We start from the raw sequence: 14,391 nt of genomic DNA on the forward strand, positions 1-14,391 counted from the left end.
GTTTTATAAACTACTTATAAAATGTGAATCATTTTCGTCCATCGTCGAATTATTCATATTACTTGAAAGGGTGTCTTGAGGTAAACCCAGGATTGGTTGGGAATTTGAGATTAGGTTGGCTTTCAGCCCTGATAACGCGGTAATAAACACACCTGCACAATTCCCCTTCCTTTCACTGCAGCCATCACATTGGTTCGGAATCGCTTTTTCTCCTCAAACCTCATAGGTTGAGGGGGTATAAAAGCTCCCCCGAGTTGATTTGAGTCCCGGTGCAAAGCCAAGTTCATTGGCTGACGTCTCAAATGTTTGGATGGCAGTATTTGCTAACGTTAAAAAGCAGTTAGTGATATTATGACATCATAAATCCAACCCTGGATAGGTTACTTTTTACTCCTGAAAAAGTATTGTATGATAAGATGGGTGGGTCAGTAAGTAACCATTTCGAACTAAACTAGTCCTAAAAAAACCAAATATGATGAGGTTACACACAGGGATGAATACAGTATATCCACCTCACCTGGTTTACAGAGCTAATGGAGTGATCAAGATGTTTTAATGTTATAACATACAAAATCAAGAATATTCTAAAACAATACTGATATCTGGTCACAACATGGTACATACATTTACTATAGTGGGGAAACACTCACTGCATCAACAAATCAGATTTTATCAAGATCTGACCGCTGTAGCCATCTTCTCCATACATTCATGAACATGCAGAGATACACTTACTCTGCCCTTCTTTTTCTGTAACATGGGCCAGTGTCATTTCAATGCTCATGATTGCTATACTTATCAATTAAAGTTAATCCACTTCCAATAAATGCAGTTTAATCAACACCTAACAATGAACTCATACAGCCTTGGAACAGATCAAATACATATCAAAGAAGGCCGATATTATGTCCAGGCCAGGGACGGGTCTCCAAGGCCTTCTCTCTTACTCCAAGGCTGCTCCGCCGATCTCCAAGATGAACAGGAAGATCTGAACAATGTCGATGTAGAGGGAGAGGGCTCCGTAGACGTACTCCTCCGGGCTCAGGGCCAGCTCGCGGTTACCCAGGAGGAGCTGGGTGTTGTAGGCCAGGAACTGAGGCAACACGGGAGACATAAAACCACATGAAACACAAACAGAGGGAGAGGAGAGCGGGTCCTCTCTCTGAGTCAAATGGGAACAAGCGGACGAGACGGCTCCCCCGGTTCCCCAGGGCGGTGCGCGCGGCCCGGCCTCTGACTCACCAGCGTGTAAATGACGGCTCCTATTGCAGCGTAGAGCATGTGGAGCCAGGGGATCTGTCGAAGGGGCGGACAAGATAGGAGATGAGAGAGGGAGTGTGTGGGTTCGTGTTCGCATGTATGTGTTTTGGTGTGTGTGTTTGTGTTATCAATCTCATGTGTGTTTTTGTGTGCTTGTGCTTGTGTGTGTGTGTGTGTGTGTGTGTGTATGTTCGTGTTCGCATGTGTTTGTGTGTGTACGTGTTCGTGTCCGTATGTGTGTGTAGTGTCTGTGTGTGTGTGTGTGCGTTTGTGTGCGTGCGTGTCCGTGTGTGTGTGTGTGTGTGTGTGTGTGTGTACGTGTTCGCATTCGCATGTGTGTGTGTGTGTAGTGTCTGTTTGTGTGTGTGCGTGTGTGTGTGTCCGTGTGTGTGTGTGTGACGTCAATCCACTGCGTTCTCTCCTGATGCTGGGGGTGTTCACACATCATGTGAGGACTCTGGAGCTTTGGTCTGTTTTTCTCTTCCCATGAACATCACATTCATGCTACTCTCTGACACGGCGGGAGCGGGAGATGTCTCACATATTGGAAGGAGAGCACCACGGCCGTGATGACGCCCAGGATCATGAGCAGCACGGCCAGGATGCACAGGAGACCGCCGCAGGAAGTGAAGTCCACCTGCGGGGATTCAGAAAGAAAACGCAATTTTATTTGGTTTCATATTATTATTTTGAATGTCAATGTTGAGGGAGGGAAGGTAACTTATTTTCGATAAATTTTTTGTGTCATATTGGTTTGAAATTATTTTTAATTAATCAATCAGTAAATCAAATGCTCTGAAAGAAATGTATTGGATAATAAATTCAGTATCTGTGGATGTGGAAGGTCTGCAATAAAACCGTCCAATCATTTTATTCAGCCCAACTGAAATGATTGGGCAGCCTACCTGTCGGTCTACCTGACCTGCTACGGCACATGACCGTAGTCTCCCACAGGGCATCAATTGTATACCCTCCCTTTATTGTCTGCCAGTACAAAAAAGGGGATACTTTGGAATGGTTATAATAATGATGAATAAATGATCTTCGTGGATTCCTTCAAGCAGTTGCAGTAGGGAACCAACAGTTTTCTTCCAAACGAGCGGTTGGATTCACATAACATCTTGGCCCAGACAGACCATGAATATTTAAATATCTCAGTGCCTCGTTGTAATCAGACACGATGGGGCTCTTTTACACTGACAATAAAGTATCGTGCACAAAGCAGCCACAGGCTACGGCTCTGCAAACAAGCCATGGTTTACAGCTCACCTTGGTTTGGAAGCAGAAGATTGTGACCGCCAAACAAACTATTGTCGTAATGCCGATGGCGAGAAACACAGCTTTTGTGTCATAGTAGCTGTGAGGAAAAGAGGATGAATAGAGAGCACAACTACTGTGTTAGAAATGCTGTACGACATGAGCCAAGACATAGATTGTAAAAGGGTAAACAGAGACTAACCTTGCGATGGTTCCAGTCATGTATGACATTGCAAGTGTCTACGAGAAAAACATAAAAACATACAACAATTCATAAATCACGATGCATGTTTTTCATGACAGAAATGGCTTATTATATAAATATATATATATATATATTTTTTTATCCTTTGATATATAAATGAAAACATACTTTTTTAACACATGCCTTTATCTAAATCAAATCAAGATGAATTGATCATAAAATAATGTCAGCTTTTAAAAGGTTTGGTATACTTACAAAAATAATTAGTAGCACAAAATTCCATGGAAAGCGCCTCCTATAACAAATATACAAGGATTTCTTTAAATGTACATCAAATATGTATTTTTCTATATATATAATATGTATATATGAGGTTAATTATTGCTAATTAAAGTAAAAGGCAGAGCTGTGATTACCTTGCCTCCTTACAGCAGATGAGAACACAGTAAACTACAAAATAAATTCCACTACGGAAAGATGGATAGCCAGCATTGTTACAATGTCAAACATATACGAATAAAATAAAAAATTCAATGTATTGCTTTTTTGTTTGCTTTTGTTTTTTCCATCCACTCACAATGACGCCCAGTACAGAGCTGGGTAAGCGATGACAAACTGTCTCACTGGGTCACTAGGGTAAAAGGGATTATTAGTTATCACATTAACATCACATTACCTGTCATTTCCTCGTAGGTTATATTTGAATGAGCACGAACAGAGGGACTTACACAAACGTGAACACAGCTACAATCGCAACAGTGAAGGAAAGTTGCGCAGCCAAAATGAAGTACACCTGCTCAAATACAGACAAACTAGAATATTGATGATGAACACGTGTCGTGTGTCTGCTATAAACGCATTAATAAATAAAACACTTACTTTTCTGATGAAAGCATGCCGGACAGAAACACTCTCCCATTGATCGCTTAGAAAATCATCCATATCGCCTACGCAGAACGCATTAACAGTTGAAAATTAGCTTATTTGTACTCCTAGCTAATTGTTTGCATTGGTTGTATGTATTTCTTGGGAGCCATCACTGTCAGGAACCTTGGCTGTGGTCGGACACTCCGGCGGACAGAGTGGGTATTATGGAGTGTGGCATCCCGGCTGGAGGGAAGCCAGTCCCAGCCACCATGCTGCCAGCAGGGGGGTAGCTGCCGTAGCCGGGCTGCCTAGGGTAGGTGCCAGGCCCTGGGCTGTAAGCCGGCGGCGGTGTTGGAGGATCGGGCCCGACGCCAGAGTCGTGGTGCCCGTTCGGTGGAAGATGCCTGGAGTCCTCATACTTGGTAGAGGAGATGGCTTCTTCATAGGCAGGAGGTTTGTCCTCTTTGGGCATGGTGAGGCAGCAGGGCCACCTGTAAGGCAGCCATGATCATACTCATCATCAACATACTCTCAACATCTGTCAGACAACACATTGTTAGGACAGACCACTCTACCGATGGGCTTCAGTGTGACACTAATACACAGAGTCACTCAGAATGGTTTGCCTTGTTTGTGTGTGTGTGTGTGTGTGTGTGTGTGTGTGTGTGTGTGTGTGTGTGTGTGTGTGTGTGTGTGTGTGTGTGTGTGTGTGTGTGTGTGTGTGTGTGTGTGTGTGTGTGTGTGTGTTCATTTGAGATTCACAATCCAAATAACCCAAAGCCGGCACTCCTTTATAGTTCTCATATTTATACTGCCATTTTATTTTAGTTAGTTTAATAACAATACATTTGTCCTACTTTATTCTCCTCATATAGAACAAACCAAACAGTCAAATGCGTGTCAGACAACTGTGAGAAGAGATTGCAATTCGTAACACACACACACTTCTAACCGGTTTGGATTAATTAAAATCACATTAGCACAGAAATTGCACCTCAGGTGCTTTGCACCCAGATAATACATCATCAAGGTGATGGTTAAAAACCACTATTCAGGAAAACTGCGGACACAAAGTTGATGAGAAATTATTAATCAGTCACTCTAGGATATGGGTGGGGAACAAAAGCGTTACCTTGTGGGTTTGGACTGGGATCAGAATAGATCGTCCTGTCTGGTCCAATGGCCTGAGGTAAGTCTCTTCGCTGTGGTATGCAGACATGAAGCACAGGAGGTTGGCATCATCGTAATAGGATATCCTCGAAGCACATTCAGACAAGTGTGAAGGCGAAAGTTGAGAAAGTTACCTTCCAACCGAGGGTTGAAAAAGTATGGGAAGATGTGACCCACACACTGTCACATTTTAATCTGATAACCATGATTTGATTGACTCCAGAACACTTTCAGATCTTCTAATTAGGCTGTCGGTCAGGTAGTAGGCATAGACTAACGCTAGGGGGTATATGTCGCATGATTGATCAAATGAATGATCATCATTTGATCATTTGATTATTTAGCTGTAGACATACAGAGCTTTGAAAGCCGTTTAGCCATTCAATTTAATTTATTCCCTTTCCCCCCTCCTGGAACGGGATGGTCCAAAAGAGAGTTATTGGTGAGAGAGGGAAAGATCTTCAGCTAGGTGGATTTAGCGGAGAGAGGCGGCAGAGAGGGCGGGACTACCGCTAGAGGGATATCCGTTTCCGTTAAATGTTTCGGATAATACTTGATCATAATTTTCGTAAAACCGTCATATGTGTAATTATTTTAGTTTTTGTGTATATTCTTGTTGTTGTCCTGCTCACACCGGGGACTGTCAATCGACTAACACAGCTCATAGGAAATAAGAGACCGGAAATGACGTTAAAGTAGACCGGGGTAACGCTACAATCCAGGATCGTCTCTCATCCCAATTAATTCTCGCACTCCGCTACGTCACTAAGACACGCCCACCCAGCCATGGCGCTTCCTGACTGGTCGGCGACCCTGCTAGCAACCGCATCCTTCTGCGGTGTTTTCTTCATGTGCCTCCGTTTCGGCCGCACACTCCGAGTAGTTTTGAATAAATCACTGGGCAGAGCCATGGCCCGCTCGGAGAAGCCCCTGTTCCGAATAGCGTGAGTAGAAACACGAAATGTCAAACTCGACAACATCGTTTCGTGTGCGCTCTGGTCGGATAGCTTAGCATCAATGTGGCCGTACGTGTTGACTACTGCCTGTCAAACTTAAAATGTGTGTCATTAATGAGCCCTTGATTTAATAAAATCCATAATTTCCAGGTACACGTTGTACACAAAGACCAGACTGGGCTACTTGTACTACAAGCGGCAGATGAAGAAAGCCCGGGAGCAGTACCCAACGGGACATTCCAGAGGCCAGCCTGTGGAGATGAATGGTATGCAACAGCTGTTCACAACATGCCCTCATTAACTTGACCATTGTCACTTTACTGCCGTCGTTTAACAGAAGGACACATCACATGAATCACATGGAATAGTAAAAGAGAAACTAAAACACTCCTGAGGTATACAGTACGTGTGTGTGTGTGTGTGTGTGTGTGTGTGTGTGTGTGTGTGTGTGTGTGTGTGTGTGTGTGTGTGTGTGGTAAAGTGACTGACTGTATTGTGTGTCCTCGTTAGGTATCAAAATAGTCCCTGTGTCAGTGCTTTCGGACAACTACTGCTACCTTGTGATTGACACCACCTCCGGCGAGGCGGTGGCAGTAGACCCAGCAGATCCACAGACTGTACAGGTGACGCCATTTTACCTGACTACACTAAGAATGGCTTAAAAAGACATGCTTAAGGAGGATCCACCATGTCCATATGTTATACATTATACATAGGACCTATATCGCCCAGAAATACAGTAAAATTCCATACAGTTTTGTTATATATTTTTGTAAACAGATTCACAATGACATGTAAACATGACATCGACATGTAAACATCAACATGTATGCACACCACAACGCGTTTGTTCCTTGGTTGGAATAAAACCGGATCAAAGCCTTGAAGATGAGCTGATTTAAATGTAACTTCAACAATAATCACTTCCAGAGGTTGCGTGGCAACTTGTCACAAAAAAAAAAGCAACATGTGATACGATGGAATGAGATGCAGGCTTCGCAGTGTTGTAAATGACCATGACTCGGTGTCACTCTTCAGGCAGCCCTCATGGAAGAACAGGCCACCCTCAAAGCCATCCTCTGCACACACAAGCACTGGTGAGGAAGACTTCTGATGTGCCTTTCAGCAAACCAAACTGAAGGTCCTAGTGTGCATGCATCACGCAGTAGAATGGACAGCATTGTGTCGACGACACTGCTATCGAGCATTACACAATAGCAGTGGATGTGGAGGGCCAACGACAACAGAGATGTTGTTAATGAGCGGTTCACCAACATCGTGTGATTTGAAGCTATATTCTGTATTCCATGTATCCCGTGTAGCTCCTGTCTCTCCGACGTGAGATATTGTTTTTTTTCCCACACAGGGACCACAGCGGGGGGAACACGGCCCTCAAGAAGCTCCACAGCTCCTGCCGCGTGTACGGGAACGCCGCTGACAACATTCCCGGCCTGACGCAGTAAGCGACCGGCTCGCACGCCAGCATTACATTCTGCGTGGCGTTATGTCAAGTCTGTTATTCAGTGACCTGGGGGACGTTCCACCGAAGGCGGCAGGCGGTTCATAGGTCACTTACTGAGAGCCCCTTGGTGAGCCAGAGGAGAACACTGACTTGGTCCCCCATGCTTTAAGGGAAGGCAACACAGCATGTGCAGCAACAGCATAGTCTTAAGACAGGGGTCAGCAACCTTTTTAACATGCAGTGCCAGTTTGACATTTTCTCGTTAATGAGTGTGCCTTAAAGGTTGGGTATGGAATTCGCTTTTGTGGCCGTTTTTGCAAAATTACTTGAAATCCTTATCATAACCCACTTACAGCCAGTGAGTGAGAAGTACTGACATGAAAATTAAAAAGTCAATCATCTGTGGAACGGGCAGGGCTCGAAAAACTCCAGCCAATGATTTCCAGACCCACCGAGTGGCATTGGACAGTAAGTACGTCAATCAAACGGTCGTACTGCACTCCCCCGCTCCCCGCGAGTGACCCCTTCGTGCACGTACTCAAAGCTCGTGACCCAGAGCAAGCTTCTGTTTGTTGTTATCCTGCGGTAGCTACTGGAGCTAGCTAACTAGCTAATGGCTCGCTCTCGCGCATCTGTGTTCGCTCGGGCATGATTGCGCGTCCATTTACTTGGAATGGGTGGAGTCAGAGTCAGCGTTGAAGGAGAGGGGGTAGGACCATTTGAGTTGTGTGTTTTCAAAATTTAGCTGAATTATGACACGGCGACCAAAAACATTTCCAGAAGACCTGTAACTGTACTATTTCCATATAGTCCACAATCATGCATCAACATTTAAATGTTTTTTTGGTTGTTATATTTGCAACATGGGCTTACAAATTATAATTACGTATGTCCTATCTTCAAACACCATTTGAGAAATTCATTCAAAAACATATTTGCACTGTGAGAAATGTAATTATTATTTTTTTTTTATATTTTTGTCTCTATTGCTCACAACATAGGTTTAAATACTATTAATTGATCCCATTTCAGAACACTGCTTTCTGTAATTAATTTAATCATATCTGCACTGTTTGAACACATCTCTTATCGTTAAAGGGGTATCTTCCATTATGTTATTTTATACGTTTGTGCTTGTGTTCACCTATTCCTTGCACCCTTTTTGGTCATGCCCCTATTTTATGACTGTTTTCGTCATACATGCGAGATAGGTTACATCACATGGCATGAAAGGAATATTTTAATTCCAAATTCGTCCAGTTGGCGAGATCGACTTCACATGCCGCACACAACAAACCGGTCTTCCACATGTGATGTACTGAGTTGGTCTGTTTCCACAAATAGCAAAAACAAGCTACATCATAATTACAATTGACTCCTATGATCTGATGTCTTCATTATAACAGTATGCAGAAGTAACTGACTAACTTCAGAAGATCTGAATAGATCATCCATAGATTAGGAATTATTCTGTCTTGAGAAAAGCTTAGTGGTTAAGGTTGTTCTGAGCTTTTATAAACGTACTACATCATAATTACACATGGTTCATCAAATGCTCTGATTTCATCATTATAATTGTATGCAGCAATGGGAAATAGGATGCATATTAATCAATCAGATAGCAAGGTTTTCTTTCCTTATTCCTCCGTCTCAATCAATACTGCATCATGAATATCATAAATACCAATTAACCAAACGCTGTATGTATTTGCAAAAAATCAATAATTACAAGTGACTCATATGATTTGCCATCATAATTTTAACAATAATAAACCTAGAGAAGATGGTCTTAAACGAAGATCCGTCGAAAAAATATTTTTCTGTGTTGAGATCAACAGATAAGGTTGTTCTGAGCCTTTAGAAACTTCTCATTCCAAGTCCGTAGCCACCATGTCCTTGGTGGCTAGACATATACTTGTGACACTTGCTGGAGCAGCTTCATAAACGGCAAGCGTCTTGGCTGGAGCCCTAGTCTGGATTCCTTGTCACTATTGTTTGTTCAGATCAACAGAAGATAAATCTAATGTGAAGATTCAACTCCTTGTAACGCTTATATTCAAAGCTTTCTCAAAGACATTTTAATTGTGTATAGCCTTCAAACAGCATAGTCTGCCTTTCGGCACCTTTGCGTACCTCTATTTGCTGTTATCTTCAAGGGGTGTGTGTGTGTGTGTGTGTGTGTGTGTGTGTGTGTGTGTGTGTGTGTGTGTGTGTGTGTGTGTGTGTGTGTGTGTGTGTGTGTGTGTGTGTGTGTGTGTGTGTGTGTGTGTGTGTGTGTGTGTGTGTGTGTGTGTGTGTGTGTGTCCAACACAGCCCCCTCTCCCACAAGGACACGGTGTCGGTGGGTCGCATGCACTTCAAGGCCCTGTTAACGCCGGGACACACGGTGGGCCACATGATCTACCTCCTGGAGGGTCGGCCCAACGGGACCCCCCCCAGCCTCTTCTCGGGGGACCTGGTGTTCCTGTCAGGCTGTGGTGAGCAACACGTCTCCCACGCACCAGTGGCTTACTGTACTCAATCAACACCAGCACTCTGTCGCCGGCCGTTCCAATTCCGTTGTCCCAAGGGGTAAGCGGAGAAGGAGAATGCGTAATAGACCGGCCGTTTGTAATCCTCCTGGACTCGGAGATGGTCCGCCCCTGATCTGCTTGATCAGGGCTTCCCCGTCGTAAGGCTGCCTTAAGGGGCCTAAGGTCTCTGATAGTAAGAGGGAGGAACTTTCTGGAAGCCTTTTCAATGCTTGGATTAAGAAGTGCCGGCCAATATCTGCTGAGCCCTTGTTTTGGTTAAGGAGTTCCAAGAAGTAGGGAGTGTAGGTTGTTTAGATTCAAGCCATCTTTGATATGACGTTACCAATCCTCCACAGCTCATTAGATTCTGACCGATAAACACTACTAGTGTGTTCCTGAAGTGTTGAGCGTGCGTGGGGAGAGTCTCCCTGTAACGTCGTCCTGTCCTCATCAGGGAGGATGTTCGAAGGCAGCGCTACGACCATGCTGTCCTCCCTTGACACCGTGGGCTGCCTGAGTGACGACACGCTGCTGTGGCCCGGTAGGAGCACCATCGTTCAGCCTGTTTACCAGAGCCTTGTGTATGTGTTCGTGTTCAGGAAAGTGTTTGTCTTAGATTCCTTAGTTATATCTTTGCAGCAGATGGCGTAATGATTTGCCATATTTTCCCCCTTTTTATTTTGGCAGCTTAATCAACGTGTGTGTGTGTGTGTCCTGTATGTGTGTGTTCTGTTTGTGTGTATGTGTGGGTGCGTCCTGTGTGTGTGTGTGTGTCCTGTGTGTGTGTGTGTGTGTATGTACGTGTGCTTGTCCAGGTCATGAGTATTCGGAGGACAACCTGCTGTTTGCTGCCGTGGTGGAGCCAAGCAACACTGCCAGGGAGAGCAAGTACCACTGGGTGGTGCAGCAGCGGGGAGAGAAGCTGTGCACGGTAAGGGACGTCTGCGCTTATGATGAGAGCAGCGCTGGCACTTTGATCAGGCTGATGATTCACATGAGTTTTAAATTAACTCCCGAGGTCACTGCTGTGCTTCAGGAGAGCAGCCAGCAGCAAGGCGATGATAATGTCTCTCCCTCGCACTCGCTCTCTTCTCCGCCCTCCTAACCCTTTTAAAAACGGTACCTTTATGTCATCTGCTTAAAAACGGAGTTATTAGTTGGAGCAGCCCAAACCACGCTGTCTACCACCAGTCGGATGTATTTCGTCCTCCACACGCGCTCACCTCCATCCGTTACCAAGCGGCCCGTGTTCTCTCTGCTTCCCCTCGGCCCCTCCAGTGTCCGTCCACCATCGGGGACGAGAAGGCCTACAACCCCTTCCTGCGGCTCCATTCCCCTGAGCTCCAGCAGGCTCTGGGGCTCCAGCAGCTGAAGGACGAGGACGGGACCGAGTTCAGGGCCCGCGTTCTGGAGGCACTGAGGAAACACAAGGACGCCTACAACCGCCGATAGGGCCCCGCGCCCGGGGGCCCCGGAGCACAAAGCGGGCCCCCGAGATATGGAGAGAGAGGATGGATCCCCTGATCCAAACATATTAGTAGATCACACTCTTAGATGACTTGTGGGAGGCTCATAAGCCGCGGTCAACACGGGCAAGCCAATTTTCATGCGACATAATGTGATCATGAGTGTAATTAGCATGTGTGGCATGCTGTTATTTTTCTAGTACTGACCCGTTTTCTGATGATTGTGGGTGAACCCCGCGGGGCCCAATTTAAACAGACTTTTTTGCTGTGAATTCTGGATACCACGTGGATTTAATGGGGCATTTATGGTATTGATGGAATAACTGTAAGCATTCATTAGGTTCTTTGTGCAGTTTCCAAAATGGTAATGCTTTGTTTGTTGGTACGATCATTCTAGATTAGAGCAGCACCTTTTTGTCTCTGTGTAAATAGTTGGATTCTAGCATATTCTCAAGGGGACTTTAGCTAGGACAGCGTTTTCTGTGGCCAAGTGTTTGTATAATAGGTACTGATGTGGTTGTTTGTATGTGAAAACCAAACATGGAGTCACCTTAGCTGCTAATGGTGGTTCCAGCAAAGTTTAAAAAAAAAGCCAAATGTTTTGCTAGTCAATTAGGAGGAATTTCCAGCAATTAATTGTGTTTATGAATATAAGCTTGTGTTGAGGTGCCATGCAGAAAAATTTATGTAGGCACCTGTGTTGAATTACTGTCTCAAATCCCATAGTTTACCAGGGAAATATTGCCCGAAAAAAAAACATTTTCTGAGCGTTGAATCATTCCCATTTATTAGCCGTTTTAATAAGGTATAATTACAGTTTTATACAATCCTCTGCTTTAACATTATAAAGAAATTCTCATACTGTGACATGTTGTAAATTGCAAGCATTTGATGGAAATATGCTTTTGGTTACTCTCCAATGACTGGTATTATTTGGTAGCTGTTTTTGATGAAATTGTAAATGTGTCATAATACCTCATTGTATGTTGAATAATATTTTATAAAGTTAAAAGTTTTTGACTGATAATAAAAAGTTAATTGTTATTCGTTACAATTCAAAAGCACACGCCTGTGTTTGTTAAAATCCATGGATGGATTTATTGATTGCTTCAGGCTTTTACAAAAAAAGTCTGTATTTTAAATGCTTTTGTTTAAAACGGTACAATGTAACTGACTGTCAACCAGATCTCAGGTCTGCTTAAAACAAATGTACATGTTTTGAATCAATAACATGACCATGTCTGTATAATGCCTTCGTAGTTTGTACCATAGTCAAAGAGGCAATCTGCTGGAGGGGTGGTCCTCTTGCTGTCTTGTCCCAAACACTGAGGGGTCCAAATGGTTTCGATTATCACGCCCCCCTATCCCCCCCAAACATTGGCAGTTTGTGAGTTTCAACATAATTGGGAAATCGTAAAAGTCTTCTGTTGAAGCATATCTAATGTTTCATCTCCCCAGATTTTTAAATGATAGTATTACGTACATACATTTAGGTGTGTCTGTGTACTTGCCTGTGGGTTTTTGACAATCTGCTGTTGGCGTCGGTTTTCTTGAGTCTGCATGTTTTGTTGCGTGTTTATGCATACGACTGTTTGTGTGTACGTTTTAATCCAACCACCTCTGAGGTTTCAAGTGCCAGTAAGCATGAAGTCATGGCAGCGTCACTCTGTGGGCGTTAGTGTAAAACCAACCGCTGAACAATGACACTATTCTCCATCTAGTTCCCGGCTCCCCTCCTTCCCCTTGGCCGTTCATCCATGTGTCCATCTGTCCATAGCGTCTTCCTTCCGCCACATCAGCCCGCTGTGTTCGGTGACCATGTGCAGTTTGAGTTACTTTCCAAGTGGCCACATACAAGGCTGCAAGTCTCGACAATAAAAGAAGCGCTACGACCGGAAATTGTGTGTGTGTGTGTGTGTGTGTGTGTGTGTGTGTGTGTGTGTGTGTGTGTGTGTGTGTGTGTGTGTGTGTGTGTGTGTGTGTGTGTGTGTGTGTGTGTGTGTGTGTGTGTGTGTGTGTGTGTGTGTGTGTGGCCGGCAGAAATTGAGTGCAGACATTAGACGCAGCAACTTTGTCTGAACAGCAATTCCTTTGTGCCTTCAATCACCGGGTAACATTTAGCTTTGTCATTCAGTTCAGAAAGGTAGGTAGGATTATAATATAACTTATTATTTATGTAAAAAAATAAATTTAGTTGTATTTTCTCAATATAATTTGTTTGTTTCTTGTTCTTGATTCCAGACCCTCAGTTCTGCCTGTTCACCCTGTACTGTACAAGACCAAGTATGCCTAACTCAAACACATAACCGACAATGAATTGTTGGCTATTGAGAGGTAATATTACAACAATAATAATAGTAATATTTACTGTCAGAAGATTAATTGGTAGGCTTATATCTGGTATGTTGACAGCCTCAGGGTCATTATCAGTGTGGCTGGCTACATATAGGTCAACCATGTGCCAAGAGGTTCTAGGGACAGTGTTTTGGAGGAATGATCTTCTGACAGTGTTTCAAATATCAAGCAGCGGGTTTGGTAAAATCCTGATCTTTGTTGGCCAGAATACGTTACTTTTAAAATTTCATTTTTATTTGAAAAGTTTGACGCTTTTCTCAAGTCATTTACCCTACTTTACATCAACAGAGGTACATATAGTAACTTTGGTTTAGAGCCAGTCTACCTATATAGGCCTACTCAAAGCTGTGAGCAATTAGGCTTGGCGTGGCTGTTGGAAACATTGTGGTAATGATGATAAATCTGCTTAAACAACGCAGCCTATATGACAATTACTGTGCCTGAGGCTGAGTTTCCATGTGTGCCTTTAAATGAGTTGTTGGACACGGGCAGCATTCAGAAGGCACAGGTCACTTCCTCTTCTCTGGATCTGGAACCGATTCAATACAAGTAAACCAAGGACTTGATATGGGATGACTTTTATTTCCGAATTATGTTCGTGAAATATTTTTTTAAAAAAAACTATTTTGGGAACACATGTGCTGATTTACTTATTACGGTGGCCTAGGTCTACCAACCCAAAATAATTGTCAAAAGTCCAATGTGCTCTAGGTAGGCCTACATCCAAATATCATTACGCCATCTGTGGACCTTTTAAATATAGTTTTGAACTTGGGTTATGACACATTCACGTCTTTTTTTATTTAGATCTAGCCTATTTGATAGGTCGAGGCCAGTTCATAATTTAGCCATGCGTAAATCTAGTCATCCCCACAACGCA

At 43.7% G+C, this 14,391-nt stretch overlaps 2 protein-coding genes across 3 annotated transcripts; one reads left to right on the plus strand and one right to left on the minus strand.

Moving 5' to 3' along the window:
* Window positions 1-536: 536 nt before the first annotated feature.
* Window positions 537-5,553, minus strand: LOC132448261 (protein lifeguard 3-like). Of its 2 annotated transcripts, XM_060039388.1 has the most exons (13): window positions 4,894-5,553; window positions 4,722-4,791; window positions 3,773-4,080; window positions 3,602-3,669; window positions 3,451-3,515; window positions 3,300-3,353; window positions 3,139-3,189; window positions 2,978-3,017; window positions 2,720-2,757; window positions 2,530-2,617; window positions 1,802-1,897; window positions 1,243-1,296; window positions 537-1,093 (listed from the first exon to the last, which is right to left on the minus strand). In XM_060039388.1, exons 3-13 carry the CDS (start codon window positions 4,059-4,061, stop codon window positions 944-946), a joined length of 993 nt encoding a protein of 330 aa, XP_059895371.1. In that variant the 5' UTR covers window positions 4,062-4,080; window positions 4,722-4,791; window positions 4,894-5,553; the 3' UTR covers window positions 537-943. The 2 variants fall into 2 exon arrangements, with proteins under 2 accessions (XP_059895371.1, XP_059895370.1); XM_060039387.1 differs by having other exon boundaries at window positions 4,722-5,553.
* On the plus strand, window positions 5,522-12,200 carry pnkd (PNKD metallo-beta-lactamase domain containing). Its single transcript, XM_060039386.1, has 9 exons — window positions 5,522-5,703; window positions 5,866-5,981; window positions 6,226-6,338; window positions 6,754-6,812; window positions 7,082-7,174; window positions 9,491-9,654; window positions 10,145-10,231; window positions 10,506-10,621; window positions 10,969-12,200. Exons 1-9 carry the CDS (start codon window positions 5,546-5,548, stop codon window positions 11,140-11,142), a joined length of 1,080 nt encoding a protein of 359 aa, XP_059895369.1. The 5' UTR covers window positions 5,522-5,545; the 3' UTR covers window positions 11,143-12,200.
* Window positions 12,201-14,391: the final 2,191 nt, after the last annotated feature.

This window comes from Gadus macrocephalus, chromosome 20, assembly GCF_031168955.1.
Source record: "Gadus macrocephalus chromosome 20, ASM3116895v1".
In the NCBI taxonomy this organism is placed as follows: Eukaryota; Metazoa; Chordata; class Actinopteri; order Gadiformes; family Gadidae; genus Gadus; species Gadus macrocephalus.